The sequence below is a fragment of the Giraffa tippelskirchi genome, chromosome 2 (assembly GCF_054371585.1).
Source record: "Giraffa tippelskirchi isolate mGirTip1 chromosome 2, T2T-mGirTip1v1.2.pri, whole genome shotgun sequence".
Classification (NCBI taxonomy): domain Eukaryota; kingdom Metazoa; phylum Chordata; class Mammalia; order Artiodactyla; family Giraffidae; genus Giraffa; species Giraffa tippelskirchi.
This window is the reverse complement of record NC_137276.1, coordinates 13,453,941-13,479,283: the sequence shown is the minus strand read 5'-3', so window position 1 is coordinate 13,479,283 and position 25,343 is coordinate 13,453,941. Positions and strand designations below refer to the sequence as shown.

At 37.6% G+C, this 25,343-nt stretch overlaps 1 protein-coding gene across 3 annotated transcripts in view; it reads right to left on the bottom strand.

The window, feature by feature from the left end:
- Positions 1–1,177: 1,177 nt before the first annotated feature.
- RAB11FIP2 (RAB11 family interacting protein 2) overlaps positions 1,178–25,343 on the bottom strand; it is a 44,199-nt gene continuing 20,033 nt past the window's right edge. For 2 of the 3 annotated variants that reach the window (XM_081536532.1, XM_081536524.1), the window contains exons 5-6: positions 11,550–11,595; positions 1,178–5,515 (exon numbers count right to left, since the gene is read on the bottom strand). In XM_081536532.1, coding sequence (XP_081392658.1) covers positions 5,288–5,515; positions 11,550–11,595 — 274 coding nt within the window. In that variant the 3' untranslated portion in view covers positions 1,178–5,287. Of the gene's footprint in view, positions 5,516–11,549; positions 11,596–15,502; positions 15,574–25,343 lie in introns of all 3 variants that reach the window. The other variant, XR_014067469.1, reaches the window with a different exon arrangement.

The window sequence follows — 25,343 nt, the reverse complement described above, 5'->3', positions numbered from 1 at the left end:
GGGAGGCCTGGCGTGCTGTGATTCATGGGATCGCAAAGAGTTGGACACGACTGAGCGACTGAACTGAAGAACGTGGCTGGTAAACATTTGTACAATCATAAAAATGTGAAAATATGACATTTGTGTTATCATGTAAAATCATTTAGGGGGAAATGTAGACTGCTAGGCATCCTACAAGCTTATTACTTGAAAAGCTGAACAAAAACATTTCTGAGAGGCACTGCAACAGAGGAAACCTATATGGAAAACAGCCACTTGAACAGAATAACAACACTCTACTCCCAAATTACCCCAAATATCTTTGTCTCGGTAGACTAAGGAAAATAAATGTGAGTGCTAGGGACAGGCAGAAAGGGGAACGACCTAGAGAAATACTAGAGGAGGTGATGAGATACATTAAATGGACCTCTAAAACTGAAGACAGTTAGGGGTGAGGAAGGTATTCTGTCTGCAGAGAACTTCCTTGTTCCAAGTGTGTATTCCTTATCTTCACAACTACAATGTGTGGATCACGTCTCATCTAGAATACAACCACTTAACACACTGCCACATCCACCACCATCCCACGCCCTTTGATTCCTGCTGCCTCCGACGGCAGCTGGGACAGACAGGTGTTGTATTCCTGCACTGCAGGCTGAGAGGGCTGGAAGTGGGCAGGAGTTAGTGGTCTTTGCCAAGAACTAGACCATTAACAGTGGTGAGAAATGCTATGGAACTGCCAACTCTAGTCTACTGTTGAGTTCAAGAAATAGATATTCCGTTAACCGTCTTTGATTTCCTCTGAAAGCTTGTCCAGTCCTTACCTTAGAAGGCTGTTGTGAAGAATAAATGAGATAATGCATAAAGAGAAGGCACTCAGTACAGGTCTCAGACTCTATACAAACACTCAAGATGTAATTTTCCACCAAATCGTTAAGTTCTGTCCCTGTGAGGGGATGACGTATTTATATATGAAGGGCTACTAAACAGTGTCGACGCTGAGGTACAAGCCACTCTCTCAATGACTTTTCAAAACTATTTTCATAGTGAAATGAGTCTGCAGGTATTATAGAATCCTTGCTGCGACTCATCAAATGATAAGGCATCCAAGTACTGCATTTTTAGAAGACAAGGAGGGCTCATGGACAAATGCATATTCATGCTGTGCTATCTACAATAAGAAATTATGACAACCAGATTAAGATTAAACACTTTAATCAACTATAATAAACCAATAATCATATATTATATAAAAATTCTGATTCATGCATCAGATTACATAAATTACACAACTGTCACATTATGTAATGCTTACATACTTTTGAGTTTGTACCTGCAAAAATGTATACAAGTTACTAGAGCATTTTCCTTAGTAATTGTAATACTCCTCAGTTATAAATAATGCTTGTTATCTTTCAAATACCTGCTAAATATATACATTTCTAGATCTGCAGCATTTTTTTTGTACCTCAAAATACAAACCACCTAGAAGATCTAAGATTATAAGCCCAATGTATCGTTTGTTACAGACTTCGGTTCCATTGTAAGAGTGGATTTTTTGACATGGAAAATAAATGAAATAAAATGTCAACTCTAGTTTAATGCTTGAAGAGCTTCTACACTTCTTATTAAATACATCAGAAAACCCTTCATATGCAGATTAATTAGTTAAGGTGCTACCTATTGCATATTAAATACTTCCAATGAGTGCATCTGGATTATTAAAGTTATAAATCTGTGAAAATGGGGGCTTTCGGTGTGGGCTGACAGACCCTTCCATCTACAATCATGAGCCAGCAGCACTGCGATCCTTTTCCTTTTACTTCAAAGAGATAGGGGAAATGAGCATGCTTCGTATTTCACTTACATACACGAGTGACACCAACCGTATCTATAAGACATATGAGCACACAGACATCAGGAAGTTTCACCTTGTTTTGCAAATCCAGGGTAGGCTGCTTTTTCTAAAAAGCTACAGAAGAAAATAAAAGCTCTAGTGTAACAATTAATAGATACATTAAAGGCAGCAATTTTTTTCTTTTTTTTTCTGAGATCTCTTTGCTGAAGAATAAGCACTCTTACGAGGGTGGAGGAGTTGGTGAAGGATGAAAAGAAAGCAAGTCTGTCACTAACGAGCTGAGTTTTACTTTAGGTGTCCATTCGTGAAACCTCTTTAAATACAGGGCAACATCTTCACAGCTGGAAAATTACAACAAAATCTTCATTTGCTGTTAAAAGCAACAGACATAGTTATGTATAATCTAAGGATAATACTACATTCATGGGAGGATGGCAGAACTAGGCTCAATGCAGAATACAGCAGTAAAAAGCGATACTTAAAAAAGAGTTGTCAATGAGTGACATGTTATTTTATATACAATTCTAAGATTTACTCCCTGGTATTCAATAAATGAACTTGAAGCCTAAGTCGTAGGAGGGTATGTTCAGTACTTTGAAGCTGAATTTTAGAACTTGGAGGGGAGCTGGTTGTATAACTACACTATTTGAAAAATATTAGCAGAGACATTTTTAATTACATAACAGAACTGTGTTAGCTTAAGACAGGTCTGAGACTATCACAAACGCTGCAATTAAAAAAAAATATCCTCTTTTTTGTGGAAATATTTTTGAGCATGCCTTTTTTAAGCATAAAAGCAGAAGTAATCTCTGTCTATAAGTCTATTGTGTTGTGCATTAATGAATACATATGTCTTATTTCCATGTCTAAGTTACTGACAAAACATACCATTATAATACTTAAAAGTTACAGTTTGGAAAAATAAACCAATATGATCTTTTGGCCTTTTTTCTACAATGCTAGAAATTAATACTACTCCACTTGCACTTCCACTCACAAACAGGAAACACTGATATGTTTACTTAGGAACTCATTTTTACTTTTTGTTCATTATATTGACGAATTGACTATGAAAATACAGAGTAAGTCTGACTCTAGGTCATGAATGAAAGAAAGTTCATAAACATCAGAAAAGAACATTTCAGGCAGTGATAAATGCAGATTCAGTTTTCAATACAGTTCTTGTCTCAGAATAAAAGATAAAAATATTGGTGCAGTTATAGCCAAATCATTCACCAAGGATAAGTCTAATCCTTAACAGTTTTCACACAGGCCAAGATTCTCTCCTTAAAAATGAATTTCCTCGTTAAAAAAATAGTAGTCCCTGAATCATACTTTTTCATGAGCTTTGTTTACATAAAACATATCCCCAGTATAACAATGGTATCGTGGGTCATTCTATAGAAAGTAAATTTGGCAAAAGCATATTAAAATATCTGCAGATAATGTCATAATACTGAAAATACATGGATTCTAATACTTTTAAAAGTGTAAGAGCCTCAATTATACTAACAATAGAAAAGCTAAGAATTGTGCAACATTTAACAAATGTTAACTAAAAATGGCACCATGTTAAAAAATGAGAACTACTAAGACCTCAATTGGGAAAATAAAATTTTATACCAGACTGTGAGGTTTACTACAGAAATTTAGAAGTGAAGGAATAAGTTGGTAAGAGCTATTTTTCCTTCTCTATTTCCTCATATTAAAATTTTTTTGTATTAACATTTGGGATTTTTTTTCAGAATTTCAAAATTTGTGCTCTCATAGGAAAACTAAAGCAACTCAGAAAAATACAAATAATAAGGAATTTTAGCTTATGAATATAAACTTGACCAAGTATTATCTGATTCAAAATATTAAACTGGGGAAAACAATTACATGTGCTTTGTTATTTAACTCTCAATGAAGTCTTAGCAGAGACAAATATTAGACAAAAATGCATTTGGTAAAAGATTGGGGAATATATGTCTCCGTATACAGGTAACTTTTCATTGTAAATTTCCTTAGAAGAAACAGATTTCAGTATTACGCAGTATGTATTTCAGACTTTTCAAGTTAAAAAATGAGCAGCAGATGACTAGTAATATTTTTGTATCACTGTTTTTCACTTTAAAGACTAATTTTGTACAAACATATAAAGAAAATTCATGAAAGTAGTCAACATTTTGGGGGAGCAGACTTTAAAAAAAGTTGACATACAGTTTTGTGATACTGATTTATTTTTAAAGCGTTTTAAGTATGCAGAACAGTATAAATTGTCATCCTAGTAAAGATCTAAGAACTCACCTCTCCTTTAGTAAATCTTATTGTGGTTCAGAACACAAATGCAACCATCTGTTCCATTATTTATGTAACCTGAAACCAAGCCTAATTCATCATTCCTAGAATTTGCTCATTGCTCTGGGTTATCAGGCATCAGAATGATCACCTACTCCCCCCCAACTTATCTTCAGATATAACTTCCCAATATTTTCTTATTCAAAATCTCAACAAAACAAATCACATTTGCTTATCTTCTGCTTACGGCTCAAACAAAGCTCAGATATTAAGACAAAAAACTAATTAAAAAAACTCATGCTGTTATGAAGTTAATGAAGTTTCCTAAAATACATCATTCTTTAAAAAGGGACTGTGGGTCATTACTTTGGAAAAAGAGAAAGGATCTGATGGTAGAATAATATATAGTAGCAGCTTATTTTGAAACCAAGGTTCATGTAGTCAAGAGTGATTTGAAGCAGCTTCTCTATAACAAACCATTTAGAGTATTAATAGCAATGCTGATTTGTTTTGCATCGATAGAGCACACATATATTTCCAGATTAAGAAACCCTAATTGGTATCCTATAATTTTAGAGGCAACCAGTTGTTTTTAAATGTTCTAAAAACACACGTATATATGAGGTATATGCACGTATTTTACATACAAAGATACATGAACATCTAGATATTCATGTACACATATATGTATATAAAATATGAACCTTTTTTTTTTTAGTAGTGTTTATAATGATCAGTACTCCTGCAGCTAAGTGTCTATAAATTGACTTCTGAGAAACCAACCACAATTTCAATTTTGCTTTATGAGAAACCTGTTCCTGAGGAATACGTCATGTACTTCCGGAGATACTTCTAGGCCTAAGGGAGATTAGTGGGCCAGCACCAGCACCTGAGTGAATCCTAAGGAACGGCTTATTCACGAGACTCTGGCCCATTTTCACTTTAAAGGTTTAAATTATTGAGCTCACTTCAAAGGACACTCTTGATAGTCCCCGCTAATATTTACAGGTAAAACAATTTTTCACAATGAAGGAGAGTATGTAATGAAACCTGATTAGCGTGGTCTCTCTTTCAGTAACAAGCTTTTCTTCTATTTCTCTCCTCTTTCTTTCTTTCTTTTTCGTCACCCCCCCCCCCGCCCCCGACTATAAATGCAGTACCACTGGCTTGTTAACTGTTGGAGAATTTGCCCGCCTTCCTGGACGGCTCGTACGGCACTCTGAGAATGCTGGGCGTCTCCTCCATCACCCTGACAAGGAGGTTGTCGATGTAGTCCTCCAGCTCGCGGATATGAGAGTCTTTCCTCCTCAGCAGCTCTTTGTGTTTCACCAGCTCCTGCAGGACCTCCTCGTAGGTCAGACCACGATAGCCTGCGGTGGCATCAAAGGGGTTGCTCTCCTAGAACAGGATGAAGACGGTCACTTCAACAGAGTATCAGGGGCAGATTACGAACTATTTTGAACTTCGGCTTTTTTCAAACTCTCGTCCCTATCCTTGGCGAGAACCTGTGCGACAGTTCACAGAGTGGCTAGACAGTTCTCAGGAAAGGCCTAGAGCAGATGTACCCACGCCTTGATTACAACTCTAAATTCTTCTAAAAGCACTTTTTACACTGTGGACAAATGTCCTAGTGTTAAGAAATTGACCATATAACTTAAGATTAGATTAACAGATAAAATGTTCTATAATAAATATAATTTAAGAAGACGAAACCAAAAGATCTGTAAGAATCAACTGCAGGAAATGTAAGAAGCTATTGAAAACTAGACCTTTGGACAGTAATTTAGTCCTCATGGAATTGCTTCCACCGAACTAGAGTTTAATGTTATGCTTTTGCCTTTTTATTGAAGATGGTTACAAGAAACAGCATTATCAACTCTGCTTCTCCAATTTGTTATGAAATGTTGCTGGCATTCAGAACTATTATATACTATTATATAATAATATTACTATGTAATAATAGTATACAGTAATAATAAATCCACGGGCAACCCTTGCAAGAAGCTCCATGGGAATAACTACTATTTTAACTTATAAGCAAATAGACCTTTTCCTCCTCTGAGAAACTGGTCTACTTTTCTCCTCCTAGTACTAATACCTGTACAATTTATCTCCCTTTTTGCTCTGGTTGTCAGGAAACTCAGAGTTCTGCTACTATCATGCTAACAAGATTAGTATATCTGCACTGTCTCCCATTTCACTTATTTTGTTTAATCTTATTCTGTTGGTGAAAATTCTTTTAACACAAAGGTAAAATATAAGCCAAAAAGGCACTGATTAATGTTTATTATAAAGCATCCTAATATTAATAGAAAATATTTCTCAGGAATTTAATCAAAAAGGCACTGTATCATCATCTACTTAAAGTGTGTAATATTGAGATTTTTCATTATGCAAAATGTAAAGGAGCAATCTTTATGGCATTTTATATATAGTTCTATCACTACATTCAACAACTGGAATTGGTGTTCATCACTTTCTTTCCAAACATTTCCTTTTGACTTTAAAGAAAATACACTAAAATCCTGAGGACACTGACCTTGCTCTTAAGGACTAACAGTATCTAATCTATTCAGTAGAGGATTGAGAACCAGGACTGATAAATATAGACAGGTCTTTTTTTTTTTGGTCATAGAAATTAGATTTGTATTCATTTTCAGGATCTATTTTAATCTGCTATGCATCCAGGCACTTTCATCAGTAAAGTCAAAGTGTAACTTTTCATCCTTTTCCCCCAGACCTTGTGACTGTGCTGCACCAAAGGCATAAGCAAGAACATATAAAGGCATAAGCAATATGATGTTTGTGTTAGCCAAGCACACTCCCTTCTCTAGCTAGGATAAAGGCAAAAAAATATTCTGGGCGGAAAACTCCTCCAAGCCACAGAATCCCTCAGGTGTTTTAGAGAAGACATAGCTTGCACTAGACCTTCAAAGATTCTGGAAGGTACAAATGCGTATGGGCATCTCAAGCAGTGGGTTCTGCTTGTTCAAAGGAGGAAACAAAGCTCAAGGCCCAGTGGTCAATAAAGGTGATCAGCAGAGTACAGCTGGGAAAGAAGGTTCAGGACACGGCAGAGAGGAGAGAGGCTGAAATGGTGGGTTCCAAACAGGCCATCAAGGATGTCTAATGCTATCAGACTTAGTGCTATGGGAAACAGAGCCTACTGAAGGTTTCTGAAGAGAGGAAAGATGAGTAAAGCTAAGTTCTAGCAAAATGGTATAGCAGTGGATAAGGCCATTTGGAGGGATCATGATTAGTTACAAAGTTATTTAATAGTATGTGGTGCATGCATCCTCAGTTGTTCTGATTCTTTGTGACCCCATGGACTGTAGCCCACCAGGCTCCTCTGTCCATGGAATATTCCAGGCAAGATTACTGGAGTGGGTTGCCATTTTCCTACCCCAGGAGATCTTCCCAAGCCAGAGACTGAACTCGAGTCTCCTGCATTGGCAGGTGGATAACACCCCGCCACTTAAGAAGCCCCCACTTAAATAGTACAGACAAAAGTTACTAAGAGCCTCTACTAGATTAACAGAATAGAAAGGATACTAAAAGAAAGTAAGTTTAAATTCTGTTAGACATATTAAAAATAACGTATTTTACCATTAGAAACTGGTACAGATACAACTTTATGAGCTGTGCTATCTTTGTCCCCCAAACATTTCAAAATGTTTTGAAACTGTTTTACTATAACTAAAGGACAATTCTGGAGATATGCTGGTTTACTTTTTAGTTTCTTTTCTTTCAGAGCAATTAACCTTTTGTTAGAGTAAGGACACACACATATTTGTAAGTTTATTTAATTGGTCATAAGTAGTCTAGAGATATAAAAGTTATAATTTTCTAAACATATTCTTATTGACATTTATTATATTAAGCACGTTTCTGAAAAAAAGGTAAGAAATACCATAGAGCTAAGTATATTTAAAACATTAATTGAAAATAAGCTACTTTCTTACTTTAACCGAAGTAATTCTGTACAAATTTGAGACAGAAACCCACATAGGTCTCACTTTTCCTTCTCTGATAAATGAGATGTTCTCCAAGTTACCTTTCAACTCTAACATCTCCTGGTCTACAAAGTGATTTTTCTGAACTGCATTTAAAAAAAAATAATAATGTCCAACTAATGTGATTTCATTTTTCTAATACAACATTTACTGAAAAATAGCAGTTCTTCTGAGAATTGCAGGGATTAATGAAATTAAACTAAATGAGATTCATTATCAATTGATTGTTTTACTTTTTTTCTTAATTTAACATAATAATAGAGTCAGATTGAGCCTCTCTTAATCAAATTATACATTTATGAACTGATTTCTCCAAATTAATTAAGTGATAATATACACTTAGAAAATCATTTATATTGTTACATTTAACACTATACCAGCACTACCAGAGAATGTAGCTAAAATAATTTTTAAAGATTTCTCTACAATGGGGATTAAAAATATCAGAAAATTCTTTTATTTTGACATAAGTAGCTTACATCATGATACAAGTCAATCTAAAATTTAATCTCTCAAAATAGTCAATTATTATCCCACAATATTGTTCAATACTTTACAGCCATAATCTAGAATATACAAATCCATTAACTGGCTTATTTTTCTCTTCACAATCATCTAATAATTATGGGAAAATAAGATTTGTTGGAAATACACTTCTGAGCTTTTCAATAAATTTTCCATTTGTCCTTTTATGTGAAAATTTTACCCCAAATTTCTGTATCAAGTTTCTATGCAAAAAAAGAGAAAAATCTTAGAAACACATGTACTATAACTATGTTCTGGGAAATAATATAAAATAATTAAAAATAGTTTTATGCCTAGCTCCAGATTTATCTCATATTTGAAAATCATGTAAACCTAATTTTAAGCATAAGATTCTTAATTGACTAAATATACTCAATAAATACAACTATCTTTGTTTTTGATATAATTCCAAATAAAATAAAGATTAATACATACAGTAGGAAATAAAAAATACGTTCTAGTTTCAAAAATTATTTTTCTTAAGAATTCTCAGGCAAATATAAAAATGAATTATTTTTTCAAAAGATCCTTTCAATACTATTTTTGCAAAAGCTAAAATTGAGAAATCTCCAAACTGGTAAAGACTCAAAAAACTTAACACGGGACTCCTAAGTACTCAATATTTTTCCTCTAGCACTTCATATAGATGGCACATATGTTTTTAAGATGTCATCTTATATTGAAATTTAATGTAAATTTTTCTCCTCTATTCCTCTTTCATAACCAATCCTTTTTATTCCTACCGGACCTCTGTTAAAATTTTCCATACGCAGATATAAGAAAATAAGTACTGGGTGAGAGAAAAGAATTACTACATGAAGCTTTCTAACTGGAATTTTAAATAACAGTTGTGCAAACGACCTTGAGAATTACTAGTGATCTATTTTTACTTTACTCATAGTCTAGCCTTTTAAACTAGGAAATGTATATTTTTTTTACAATATTTAAATTTCAACAAAAGCAAATTATCAAAACTCAAAATAACTGAAGATTTAAAGAAAGGTTGTCCTGGTAACCAAATATTGGTGGGGTACTAACTGACATCCAAGGCAACTAGAGGAGAGCGAGAGAGATAAGATGAAGGCTTGGCATTCTCTGATCATCTCATTATTGTTCTAATGAGGAACTTTGCTCTGGGAATATCATCTCAGCTACTTTCACATCTTTTGTCCTACTCCCTTCATCTCCCTTTCAGTTCTTAATTAGGCCTTAAAGAGCTCACACTGCCCTTTCAACTGGCTACTGCTCCTGTTTAAACACTGTGCTTTCACAGACAGGTGTTGGCACTAGCATATAAGACATACAAACTTAATTACAAAATACTACGTCCAGAAGGGGGAAAAAATATAACTTAGTGGATGGCTATTATTGGAGAACTTAATGTAAATTACTTCAAACATCTTATAATCTTCAACATAAAACTTGTTCAAATACTTTTTTTCAATAACGATCAGTAGGAGGATGAGCTTTCTCCTCTTAATTGTATCTTGCAGTAAATTAACAACACCTAGTAATCCTTTAACTGTCATTTAGAATAGTTAGTATTCCAGAGAAAAATAATCACACATCAAGGATTCTTTTATCACCTTTAAATCCCTTAGCTAAAACAATTTTCACATTTTATTTCTTTAAAGAATTCTAAGGATGCTTTTGCAGCAATAAATTACAAGATTTGGAAAAGTACATTTACAAGCACACAGAAATTGTAATTAAGGTTACTTAATAAACAATAGCTGCACATTAAATCGATTTTTTGATGTTGCATTTTGTTTGAGATTAAGTAACCGCCTGATAGAATTCATTTTACTATCTGATCAAAGGCTGACTTCATATATTCTGACATTTCTTGTCAGACTGCCATAATATAAAGACTTGAGTATTTATGAAACATCAAAACGTACAAATCATTTACATAAAACAGCAAAAACACAGTACAAAGTCCTCTGCTTCTATAATGTTTTCTACCATTTTAAAGACAACTATGTTTAGAGTGGTTTACACAACACCATGGTTTCTTCTAGGCCTATCACATCACAGAAAATTGTGATATGTTACTGCTTTGAAAAATTCTTATTATACATCTGGATCACACACATTAAGGACAGATGGTTCAAACAGCAACCATCAGCCTCTTGGAATAAAGGCTCCATTTCTGTTACTCAGTGAGAATGTAGCTTCCTACCAAGACATGTGCCCATATTTTATAAAGTAACTTATTCTCTAGGTTTAATATAGTATTTAGAATTGACTGAAGATGTTACTGAACCTCTGAACAGAGATTGAGAACTGAACTTGAAATAACAATGAAATGAAGTTAAAATATCTGAGTAATCCTTGCAAAATATGCGAGTTAATTTAGCAGGTCGCTACCAAGTCTGTTAACATATTTGGTTTCATTCTGACTTAGTAAATGTCCTACAGGTTCTTTCAAACACACTTTCCTGGTTAACTGGATCTCTTGCCAGGAAGCTTTCCCTATTGTTAAATATTAACAAGCAGTTTTATTTTTCCTTCAATCTTAGTCATAACAACTACAACAACAACAAAATGCTAGTTTTCTCCACATGCTCTTATTTCATAACTATTATAATATTGACTTTGACATATAGCTTTCTTATTCATATTTAAAGAGCCTGCAAACAAAATCTGTATATTCTAAATGAACTTCAATTTTAACTAAAACCGTTTGCTTATACTTCCATAGATCATACCTAAGTCACACCCTATGGTATATTTTGTGTTTCTTCTCTCTCTGCAGATTATCACACTAAACCATAATCGGTAGGTAACAGAGGGATTCACGGAGATGGAGGCCTTTTTAAAAATGTGCTGCAGACAGAAAGACAGCGTGTGGCTTGGGTTTTGGTAATTCTCAAACCCTCGATACAACTTACCGGAATCTTCCTGAGGTCCTCATGACTTGTCGGATTCACATGAAAACTGAGCAATAAAAGACAAGCATAAATGTTAAAAGCATATCACAGTCTATGTGGGAGGAAACATAAAAGCAGAACATTTCAACCAGCACCGCAACAACAATTTCTAAACTCCTACACCACCTGGGTGAGTGACATTTAATCCAGGATGTAAAAGAAAAACAAGATTTATGCAACAGTCTATACTTGTAAACTTTGAGGGAAAACCCTTCAGTTAATACTAGAATTGAAGAATTGTATCTTTAAATACGTAGTTTCTAAACATGTTTAAATATTTACCTAGTGAGCTACTTTATAAAATTAAAGTCTGTAATATTATTCATTTAATACACACACGCACCTTAGGCCTTCTGAGATAAAACTAAGGAGACTTAAATAAATTTAGGGTGGGAAGCGTGTACAAATGAAAGAGTTGAAGCCATCTTTTGAAACAATTATTCCTATAGGTGTTAGAAAAATTAACCTTTAAACATTTTCCTATCAAGGAGAATGGATTCAGAGCTGTGTGAACCATTTCTGTCATTAATGGATTTTTAAGTGGCTGGTCTTCAAAATTTAAATACCCAGATGGATCAAAACAAAATGGATTTCTTCCATGCAGAGGAGGAAAACATCACAGCTGAATGTTATAATCATTTTCCTCTTTAACACGTGTCCATTAGGAAGGGGACTGCAACCAAAAAGAAGCTAAACTTCAAAGCCATCTGCTGAGTAAGTATTTCATCGTTGCTATTTAAGTTTAATTTTTACCCAGCACTTAACGACTATTAGCCATCAGAACCTCTACAAAGCATTAATGTCCTAGGAACATTTTTAATCCCCACAATCCCCCAAAAAAGACTTCACTGTAAAAGATATATATATATATATATATTTCATTATCTGTGCAAGTAACTGGAATCCTTTGAAGAAATTTACTTTGAAAACTTTTGACTGCATGCATGGAAAGTCTGGACACCGAAAAATATCTATTTTCACACTGAAAAATATCTATTTTCACAAGTACATGTCCCAAGCTGTAAATCCACAGGGCATGTGTGCATGTATGACCACCTTGAGAGAGTTTTCTCACATATTCAAGGTTTCATTCGTTATGACTAAAGGTTTGTGGCAGTAGCTACCGGAACTGGTGGCTGACCTCTTCTACCTAGAACTCCTGTGGATAAATGTGGCATCTCAGTAGAGCCTGGTGACACGGTAGGGAAGATTGAGACATGTTTTAAATACAGATGATGCACCATTTACAGGCCAGTTTGGCTGACACATTTTCTCATTCCCTGTACCTCACCGTCTTTATGGTGTTCTGTGTGGTCCCAGACTAGAGTCCCTGTACCGGCAAAGCCTCGAAAGTCTGACAGAAGAGTGGCTTAGAAGAAAACAGAAACAAAGCCAACATACATTGCCATGTGGTCCCCTAGGCCTACAGTGCCTCGGGGGCAGCTAACAGCACACACGGTTCCCATCCTCCCTGGTTTTCGGTCCAAGGAGGTCAACGTCAGGGACCAAGGGACTAACCTCTCCTCGCCTGTTATCTCAGTGTGCTGTTCTCTAATGGGTCAGGAAACACTCTGCGGTGGCTCTCTCGACTGTGATACTCTCGAGGACAAACTGATGGACTCTCAGTCTGACAGCACACCACAGTGGCGACAGGCAGAGAGGCGGTGGTGTGAACTCAAATCCTGGTTCTTCCCTCTACACACTTGCCTTTGGGTGTGTCTGGGTTCCCTCATCTGTAAAACGGGAATGCTAACAGGAGGAATGCTGACAGTCCCATGTAGGACTCCTGGGAAGATCACATGAGATGATCCCGGATAAAACACTCAGCACTGGTGGCTAGCAGACAGCACATGCCCAGTAAATTATTTTATTGGATGAATATTTGCTTATCGCTTATACTGTGCCAGACACTGTGCGAATAAGCACTTTAACCAAAATTAACTCATTTCAGCTCCATAACCCTTAAGGTAGGTATGATCTTCATTTTCAAAAGAAGGAAATGAGTCACAGAGAGGTTAGGCAGCTTCTGGGAGGTGGTACAGGAGGTGAGTGGTGGAAGTGACACAGTCCTAGCTCTGTTTTCTGCTCATGGATCCACTTAGTGAGCACCAGCTGCACCACTGAAGCCCTGAACACACAGGGCATGAGCAGTAATCCAATGTTTTGAGTAAGCACACAGGACATGCGCCCCTGCAGGGGGAAGAGAGCACTCCTGAGTTAAATTCTTAGACCACCCAGAGGAAGGGAGCATTCTAGTGTAGCATATTAGCCAAGGAGAGTCTAAGCCCAGGAAAAAGTAGGACTTAACACTACATGAAAGATAGGCTTGGCAGGCCAGAGAAAGAGGACAGGGAGGACCTATGCCGTCTGCTACTGCAGGAGACCAAGGAGACCGGCACATAGGCAGCAGGATGGGAGGGAGCCCCTGAAGGGTAGTCATGTAGGAGATGAGGCTTCTGGAGCTGATCCACAGAGCAGTAGGACACTTCTGACAAATTTAGTCTTTCATAAATGCTACTAGATGTTTCATAGGGGCTTCCCTGGTGGCTCAGATGGTAAACAGTTTGCCTACAATGCAGGAGACCAGGGTTCGAACCCTGGGTCGGGAAGATTCCCCTGGAGAAGGGAATGGCAACCCACTCCAGTATTCTTGCCTGGAGAATTCCACAGAGAGAGGAGCCTGGCGGACTACATCGATCCCACCACATCCTTAAAGGATAAACAATATTACAGCTGTATAAATCTCATTACATGTTTCAGGAATGCATTATTAAACTAAGAAATAGAAACGCTCATATTATACTTATTGTTAATAAGAGTTTTAAAGGAACAAGACATTTAGGACAAAAATTTTTATCAAAATCACAAAGCTAATAGTATGGACAATCCAACGGCTTTAGCCTATGGGATGAAAGTGAAACTCAGAGACAACCTGCAAATGGTCTGTGAATTGTCAAGAATGGTCACAACTGGAAGGGAAGGAGGTGTGGAGCGCAGAGAGCCCTGGTCTTCACCATTGTACCTGTGTGTAACCTGAGTGCGCCCACACTCGCAGCCCAGGCAGCCATCTGAGGCCAGAGCTCTGGTACTGGCCATTGTCTGAAATCCAAAGGCAGAACCCATCCCCTGTGGTCGGCTTTATATTCACAAACTGACGTGTCAAACACATGACCAACCCAGTCATTCACAGCTGCCTTTTTTGATCTGTCCTTAAAGGGGAAAAAGAGTTAACTGAACTGGATTGAATTAGCTTGGGGAGAAATAAAATGTCTCTATTTATCGACGTGTGGCACCAATTTGTGACACCTTTCCCCTTGGCCTGCTGTCCTTGTGTCAGACAAGATACTGAGGAATATAGGCTGACTGCTCAACCGAGTTGTTGACAGATTAAGGAAAATGTTTTTTATATCAGGTATAAAAATAAACAGACATGTTCATACTGAAAAGGTCTTACACAAATTTAAACTTTACAATTCAAGAAAATTATTTTTCAAAATCATGACTAGAAGAGTCTGGTGGCAGCAGGAGATTTTAAAGTACCTTTAGACTGATAAAAATATTTTTAAATTCATATTTTAAAAAATATTTTAAACTAATAAAATGCATTAGGTTAACATTCTGAGGTTTTTAAGTTTAATAAAAGCTTATTTTTTACCTTGTGGTATTCCCAAATTTTAAAGAATTTTTAATTAACAGTACTCAAATATATTGCAAGAGATCATTACTATCTCTTCAATAATATCACATAAATTTACTTTGAAGTTAGGATAAATATGGAGTAAGTAAATTAGTGAAACTTAAAACTGTCCTTCAATTTCTGCTATGGACTAGCTTCCCACAGATAAGCCAGAAAAGCAAACCAACGTTTATAAAGTGATAAAACTACAGAAATCACTAAGGCATTTGGCAGTGACCTGAGTTTTTTCCTTTGTCCTTTCTTTTCTCTTTTTAAAACTCCTTTTGTCCTCTTTTGGAGTGAGAATACCTAAGAAAGGGGAGATATGGTTAACAGTGAAAAAGTTTATCAAGACAAAAAAAAAAACCCACAGAAGAACAAAGATCTACTAAAACTGATTAACTAGCTACCTTGTCAGTATACGACAATACAAACTGTATAATCCTGGCTCTAGGATTTTATATCTTTAAAGGAGAAGTCATATAACAACACTCGAAGCTCTTTTGAAGGCATTTAAAAGCAAGTATTATTACATCTTCTATTATACATCTTTCCAAGATGTGTTTCTCTGGAATTATAAAGCTAAGTCCATTTTAGCCTACAACTTGACCCATTTTGTATTTAAGAAGTGAATTCAAATTATCTGCAAAATTCAGGAGGTGTTCTGCTTGTCTGGGAGGGAGAGCAAAGAGAGGAAGGGCAGTAGAGAAGTAACTTTCTTAAAAACACCATTTAATTCCTTACAGTGTATAGGAAGTAAGTACAACTTTACCACTGCAGAACCCCTGACATTAATTCTCTTCAAGGGAGGGTACCCTAATATTGATCTTCCTGTTTAGTTGACAGAGGGGGCTCTGCAGACCTGGAGCTTCATTTGCAGGAGAGATGTAGTTCTGGGGGAGGGGTGTAAACTGAGAATTATAATACAAAACCTTTAATGAGTGTGAAAAAAGGAAAAGTAAAATATGCCCTTTACAGAGAAGCAAGGGCAGGAAGTAATGACACTGGTCAAGTCACAACTGATATTACTGGACGTTAACCATGATACCAGGTACCTTGGTGAGCACTTTACATGCTACCCCCACTTAATCCTTGAACATTACAGAAGAGGAAACAAGCACGGCAAAGTCAAGGTAACAACAATGCTCAAGGTAACACGGTTACTAAAGGGCAGAGTCAGGATTCAGAGAAAAACAGCCAAAGGTCACCATCCAAGCTCTTAGTCACAAACTGCACCTCCTATACAAGGTTCCACTGGGAGCTCAGAGAGGCAAGTCTCAAGGCAGCCAACCCAATTCCTGAGCATTCTTCCAATCAGAATGACTGAGAAGAGTGCAAGACCTAGACATTCTTACAGACAGAACAAAGGCTGAAAATTAACAGGTACTGAACTTCTTTGTCTGTCCCCTCCCAACTCGCCTGCTCCATTCTGCCCATCTCTGCACCCCAGATGGCTGATCGCTGGAAAGTACATCACCAGTGCCCCTTTGCTAACTGGTTTCCAGTTGTGCTTGACCACTGGGAGATACTTGCAAGAGACTGGAGGACAGAAAGAAGGGGAGACAGTATTTACTTCAGCACCCCAGTCCCAGCCTACCCCCTTCTCAGCCCCATGGCACTACAGCTTTGTCAGCAGCTTCTGTACAAACAGCCACAGCTGTTCCTTCACACCTATGCCTGGCAGTCCCTTCCCGACACAGCAGGTCCCTAGCGCTATAATACCCCTTCCTTGGTGTCCTAACCCCAGCCAGCCCTCCATATGTGATCTCTTCATTCAACTTTCTTCAATTATTCACTTTGAGTGTGTCATCTATTTCCTGCTAGGAATTTAACTGATGTAAGAATATACAATAAACGCCATACACTGTTCGCTCAATAATTTAAAATAGGAGAGAAAGAAAGAAAACAAAACTGTAGTTCTGAAATGGTATAACTGAAGTGACTGGCATTTGAATACTACTACTATACATTATTATGCTGCCTTCCAATTTATAACACATTTTCACGAACAGAATTCCTTTAAACATGTTTCCCAAGGAACAGGAATCAATACATTGGAATACAGTCTCCCACAGTAAGATCTCATAATCGAAATCCGTCTGATCCATCTTACCTTTGGATTCTCCCACTCCCTTGCTCCTATTGGACCTGCTTGGTGGACCCCCACTAACATCCCAATTGTTTCCTAATCCGTCTGTCTTTATTCACCCCTCTCACCAGAGCATACTTACAGCCCATCATCCCTCAGATGTTTCCCCGCTTTTATTTTGCCAACCTCTAACCCCTCCCAAGTCCCTCCTGCTGTCTTTGTTACTTTACTGACTCACCTTTATACCTGAAACACATCCTCACTACCCAACCTCACTGCCGCTTTTATGAAGGTTAACAACAAATCATTTTTATTTAAGGCAATAGCCTCATTCTCTTTAACCTCTCAGTTCTCTCTGAAGAGTATTCTCTCTTTCTAAGACCTGTGATGGCCTAAATTTTCTCCTATGTTTCTGATTACCTGTCATCTTCCTCATTCCGCCCTAGGTGGGAGACACTAGCTATTTCTACAGGTTCTGCTTTCAAACTTCTTTTTCCACTCTACCTTGGTGATTTCGTATCTTCCCACTACTTCAGCTGCCACCACTATATGAACTGATAACTGCTACATCTTTAATCTTCAACCACAATTGCTTTATCCTTTGTAACAATACCTCCTTTACAAAAGTCTGTCCAGTCTCAGACTGGGTATACTACTTGCACCTCAAAGTTGTCCCAAGCCAATCATCACCTTGACTCTTCTATCAGTTCTGTCTGACTTTCCTCTTCTGGTACAAAAAGGTGAAGCCTCAGAGGCATCCCTGACTCCAGCCTCCAGCTTGCATGCTTCACCTGTAAGCTGCCCGGTTCTCTCCACTCAGCTTCTGGACGGGGATCTCTCATTGTTTCCTTGCTACTCGTTTTCAATGTTGGTTACCCTTCTGCTCATGGGACCACATTACCACCTACACCAGAACAGCCTGGACCACAGTAACAGCCTCCTCTCAGGCTCTACCACTCTCTTTCCATCCCATCTAGCTATGCCACAGGCTCGGGTAGGACATTCTAAAGCTCAAGTCTAACCTCGTCATCCTTCTTTCAAAAAACTGGCCTCCCACCTCCTCCACGACAATAACAAAATTTCTTAGCCTGGCTTTCAAAACCTATTGTGCTTAATTATATCTTTTTAAACTTACTGCCCACCACTCAGCACTCAGGTACAACCTATTAAATTGCTTTACATTTTGTATTTTATTTTTAATTAGGAAACAAAAATTTCATTACCTATTTCAAAAAATTAGGATTAGAAGAGATTTAAAATGGAACATTTTTTTTTATGACAAAGTGCTAAATCCAATGTAAAGCGTATGAACCTAGAGACAGACCTTACATCCTTCATAAAAATTAACTCAGAATCAATCACAGACCCAAATGTAAAGCACAAAACTACAAAACTCCTAAAAGATAACAGAGAGAAAATGCAAATGATCTTGGGTATGGTAATCATTTTTTAGATACTACACAAGGCATGATCCACGAAGAAAGAAAGAATTTACAAGTTGAACTTCATTAAAATTAAAAACTTCTGCTGTACAAAAAAAACCACTGTTAATAGAATGAAAAGACAAGTAACAGACTGGGAGAAGATATATGAAAAAGATATATCTGATAAAGGACTGTTATCAAAATATACAAAGAACTCTTAAAAGTCAACAATAATAATCCAATTTAAAAACAGGCCAAAGAGTTCAACAGATCTCATCAAAGAAGACATACAGATGGCATTAGTCATAAGAAGATGTTCCACATATGCTACTAAGGAAAAACAAATGAAAACAATGAGATATCATCACACACCTACTAGAACGGCCAAAATCTGCAACACTGACAACAATGACACCACCTAATGCGGACAAAGGTGTGGAGCAACAGGAGCATTTACCATACAATCCAGCCACTGCGCTCCACGGTATCTCTCCACAGGAGCTGCAAAGTATGTCCACACAAAAACCTGCACGCAAATGCTTACAGAAACTTTATTCCCAACTGCCAAAACTTGGAGACACTCAAGATGTCCTCCAGTAGCTAAGTGGATAAACTGGTACATCCAGACAATGGAATATTATCTGGTGCTAAAAAAATAAAATAAAATAAACTCTCAAGTCAGGAAAAGAACGTGGAGGAACCTTAAAAGCATGTCACTAAATGAAAGCAGCCAATCTGAAAAAGCTACAGGCTGTACAATTCTGACTATGTGACCTTCTGGAAAAGGCAAAAACTATGGAAACAGCAAAAAGATCAGTAGTTTCCAGGGGTCTGGGAGGAGGGACCAGTCAACAGGCAGAGCACAAAAGATTCTTAGAGCAGTGGAAATACTCCATATGATACTATAAAGATGGAGGCATATCACTGTAACACTCTGTATGATACTATAAAGATGGAGGCATATCATTACACATTTGTCAAAAGCCACAGAATATACCACACCAAGAATGAACCCTAATGTAAACCATGGGCTATGTATAGTTCTGATATGTCAATGTAGGTCCCTCAATTTTAACAAATGTACCACTCTGGTGGGGAATGTTGATAATGGAAGAAGCTACATCTGTGTGATGGTAGGATGTATATGGGAAATCGCTGTACGTTCTGCTCAAATTCTGCTGTGATCTCAAACTGCTCTATAAATAATTGTTTTTTAAGTCTGCATTTTGGGTATCTATCTTAATCCCTGAACTCCCTACTCCTTTCTACTACAGGCTGCTTGAAGAAAGGAACAATATCTCAATCTTTTCAGTCCAAACATCTGACATAGTACCTAGGGTATGGCAGATGCTTAACAAATGTATGTTGAATAAATTAATAGCCAGTGCTTAATAAAAACTGAGCTAATAATTGACTGAGTAAATAAACAGTTGATCAATAAAGGCTTCAACAGGAAATAATCAAGTCCCCAAAGAGCAGAGGAAATCAATTTTCTCAATAATGAAGATCACTTTGATCTAGACCTGACAGCGTATTACTGGGGGGGGGGAGACGTCATTCTTTTTAAGATAGAATTACTCTGATACTTAAAACTGCCAATATGAATTGAAATAAGTTTCAAACTGGTAACTCCTAATAAAATCCATTCCACCAGCCAGTTTATCCAGTTTACCAACCAGGTTTACCACTTTGGGTATTGGATCACAATACAGATTAAATTGAAAATTCTGTTAAATCCTGAAAACAATTTATAGAGATTCAATGTTAAAGGAGTTCAAAGAAATGTTAACAATTCCTTTTGTAAAAGCCTTTAAAAATTAAGTGCTGGTAGAGAGATTCCACTAAAAAACAAAACCTTCAGCACATTTCAATTATGTCTATCACACATGCAAATAGGGCTTAAGAGTCAAGGTGCAACTCAGTACTGCTTTTTTCCTTTCTTTTGAAGGGAGAGTTGGGGGAAGTGAGTACCAAATCAAATTAATGATACTAGAGATGAAAATACTCCATTATCTCTCCTGGGACTGGGCATGCACACTGATACCTGGATGGCAAAACAGAACCTAACACATAAATGTCCATGGGGATTAACAGTAATTTACTTATTCTCACAGGGTATCTTTTATGAGATCTCGCAGGCAAGATGATTAAGAAATTGTGGTCAGTGACACCACAGAACATGGACAGCAAACTCAGACCTAGCTGCTTCTCTGTCGTGATGTGGTAATCACTATGTTATTGAAGAAGTCCTAAAACATTGAGGACTGAAGGATATCCATAAAATTAAGGCATGTTTCATCAAGAATATCATGTTTGATCAAGTTTAACTTACTGTTTTTTCCTGGTGAAAAAAGAATTAGTTATAAATATGTAGTTAAACTGAATGCTAAGTCGCTTCAGTCGTGTCCGACTCTGTGTGACCCCATAGACGGCAGCCCACCAGGCTCCCCCGTCCCTGGGATTCTCCAGGCAAAAATACTGGAGTGGGTTGCCATTTCCTTCTCCAGTGCATGAAAGGGAAAAGTGAAGTCGCTCAGTCGCTCAGTCGTGTCTGACTCTTAGCGACCCCATGGACTGCAGCCTACCAGGCTCCTCCAGCCATGGGATTTTCCAGGCAAGGGTACTGGAGTGGGGTGCCATTGCCTTCTCCGAGTTAAAAGAATAGCCGAAAACAAAATAAAAAAAATAGTCAATCAATTTACCAATTTCCAAACACAAGCCCTATAAATTCCAAGTTCTCCACTTCTTTAAAACTAAGTTTCTCAAACTTTGTTCTCTTTAGTACTCTGCTTGATGCATGAGAATAAATCTGACAACAAGCATAGAATTGCCTTGACATCTCAAAGTTAACTTAAAAATTCAGGTATATTTTTACATTTTACTCCATACCATAATCATGTTTGTCTTAATACAAAAAAAATATTTTCTCCTTAAATTTTTAGGAACCATGTCACTCTGGGAAGTTGTGTTGTGATCATCCTGTTGCTCTGAGTAGACCGTGGCCCACTGTCTGCTATATATTCACTGGAGTCTTTTTGAGGGTATGGGGAGCGGGTAGGAAGCAAGTTCTGTTTACTCTGGAAGCCCAATAGTGAAACTGGGCAGGAGTGATGAGAACAAGGCACCAGGGACCTTCACAGGGCCAGACACAGCACAGGCTCTCTCTGTGATCAAGACCAACCCAGCCTTGATCAGCCTTTTCTTCTGAGAGGCTGAAGACAATCTGGGCAGAGGTAACTCTTCCATGAAGGAGGGGACAAAAGCAAGTTGGCCCACAATGCCCTTGGCCAAAAGTATGACAAGCTGGCTCTGCACCCAGGACAAAGCCAAAAACAAAGTGAAAGTATTAGCTGCTCAGTCGCGTCTGACTCTTTTCAACGCTATGGACTGTATGTAGCCCACCAGGATCCTCTGTCTGTGGGACTACCCAGGCAAGAATACTGGAGTGGGTTGCCATTTCCTTCTCCAGATCTTCCCAACCCAGGGATCAAACCTGGGGTCTCCTGCATTGCAGGCAGATTTTCGACCACCTGAGCCACCAGGCAACCCAAGTTCTGGAAAAGAAGCCTTGGCACCCTCTGGTCACCAGGACGGCCTCTGGTGTTCAAGAACATGCTGCAAAGGGCTGTGGCCGGAAAGCGCCTGCTTCCTTAAACCATCATCTCTACAGAGCTTTCAAGAAGAGGTATGCGAGGCCACCGGACTTCCTGGGGCCCCTCCACAGGGGGACACAAACGCCAGGCTCTGGGTATGCATCCTCCTTGGAAGCAGAGCTGCTGGGGTGACTGGCAGATTTCTGGCTATGCTACACCTTAGGCCGAAAAGCCCAGACTTAAGAAATCTTGGCAAGTTAAGAGCTGGTTTTCCAGGACTATGAAATCGTGCAATTTCACCAGAAAAAAAATTACTGTTCCGTGTAAAAACACACTCTCTAGCCTCTTCTCCCAAACAAGAACTTTTAAAAGAAAATAACATTTACAAGACAAGTACCCACTTATTTGGTTAGAAGGGCTACACTACTACCTGGGTGAATTTCCTAAGGCAGGGACCCTTTTCCCAAAGCGGACTCAAACTTTGAGTTTTCCATAAGCAGCAGTTATCCTTCTTACTGAGATAGCTTTGAACAATTTAATTTGAACTCAGGTGAGTTTAGAAAAACTCATCAAGCTTTAAGGTAAAGCCACAGCTTAGATATTTACCCTGCACTGTTCTTATTAGTGTTATGTAACAATTTCTGAACACAGGATTATACACTGCCTTCAAAGTCATAAATTTTCTACTTAAATAGGGAATATTTTTAATTTCAATGTGGTATACAGTTTATTTCATCAAAGATTATTACTGAACATACACATTGAAAAGAATTTTTATGTCTATTGCTTTTTAGCAAATATATGTTCTTTATCAGTTAGCGAAAAACATGAGCTCCTAAGTTCTTTTATTTATGATTTATGATTTTTAAAGCTGAGAATATAGTTACTTGTAAATAATTTAACTTATTTAAAGCAATTGTTACTGATTCTATAGATGCTTTGTAGTAAGGCCACAGCAAGAGCTACCATTTCTAGCTTTATGTGGCAAACCTACCTTTAGCATTTTATGGTGCCTTACATCATGTAATTTCTTCCACAACACCAAGGCCGTTATCCCATTTTACAATGAGGCTTAGAAAGGCTAAGTAAGGTCGGACAGCTATTCAACAGACTCAAATTCAGACCTGAGTCCTAAACCTGAATTCTTGATACCTATCCTATACTGGCTTTAGGATATTCTACTATGACTATATTTATACTTTTACATAACACTGAAAAATCCTCTGGTAGAAGTAGTTAATCAAATATATCTTCTGAATCAAACATGAAGTTATATCTGGTATGATCTCCATTTTTAATTTATTTAGGGAATTTAATTTCTTTGAAAGTGAAAAAATCTACATGAAACAATATATTGTACACCTCAAGTAAACAAAACATGTGATTAACCTGAATATCCCCATTCCCACACCAGGCTCCATAACAAAGAGGCTGTTATCCTTAACGCAGAGCTGCTGCAGGGCACTCACTAATTGGCTCCTGGAAGCCTAAAGGAGCAAACACACTTCCTCAGGAACCTACCAGGCAGGCAATGACAGACGGAGACTACGAATCCAACTGGAAAAGCAATGGTAAAATTACTAAGTAGTTAGCAGACAATTAAAGATAAAACAGTATATAGTCACTGTTATAAAACATTCTTTCAAAATGCTTCTCATCATTTTTAAAATAAGCCTTCTTGCTATGTACTAAAAACTACTCTGTCTACTTATTCCCCCAAGGTGAAAAATCAAGAACACAAGTTCAAAGGCCTCTTCCTTGAAGAAGCACTTCCCAATCTCTAGCAAGCTCTTCCTCTCCCTTCTCATAACAAACCGTATTCAACACAGTTCACTCGGCCTAGATTACTGGTCACTGCTTACACGTCCCTCTCCCTAGCCTAGGAGGCTACTTGTAACCTAAGAATCTCATCTTCACCCATCCACCTGCAGCCCCTGTAGAGTTTTACAAACATGTTTGTTGAAATGACCTTTAAAAATTGGCAATTTGAATTAAGTTTTATTCTGGATAAACTGACCCATGTAATTGCTATTAAGTCGTATTAGCACTTTTGTCAGAAAGATATCTAAGCTTAAAATAAATATATAAAATACATAAAACATTTTTATTTGTTGTATACTATATTTAAACTAGTTACATAATACTGTACTTTAATACTTTTATTAATTCTATATATTTGCATTATAATTATTATCTGTTATATGATGGGTGTGGAGAAGGCAATGGCACCCCACTCCAGTATTCTTGCTTCAAAAATCCCATGGACGGAGGAGCCTGGTGGGCTACAGTCCATGGGGTCGCGAAGAGTCGGACATGACTGAGCGACTTCACTTTCACTTTTCCCTTTCATGCACTGGAGAAGGCAATGGCAACCCACTCCAGAGCTCTTGCCTGGAGAATCCCAGGGACGGGGGAGCCTGGTGGGCTGCCGTCTATGGGGTCGCACGGAGTCGGACACGACTGAGGCGACTTCGCAGCAGCATATGATGTGTGTGCATGTACGCATGCTCATCAGTCCACCAAGTCATGCTGGACTCTGCGACCCCGTGGACGGCAGCCCACCAAGCTCCTCTGTCCATGTAACTGTCCAGGCAAGAATAGTGGAGTGGGTTGCCATTTCCTCCTCCAGGGGATCCTCCCCACCCAGGATGATCAAACCAGCATCTCCTGCGTCTCCTGCATTGTCAGGCAGATTCTTTTCCACTGAGCCACCTGGGAAGCCTGTTATATAATACTGAATTTTATTTAGCATATCAAATCAAAGATAAATAATTTATCTTTAAAATATAAGTTCAAGGAGACAAATGTGGAATGTCTGAATCCTAATATTCTTAGAAACTAGCTAAATGCATATAAGGAAGATGATTTCCAAATCAAATTAACTGCTTTAATTTCTACCACCAGCAGCTATTTAAAACACTCTGGCCAAAGTTAACACTACCACCACATGTTAAATATATAGAAATAGCACCT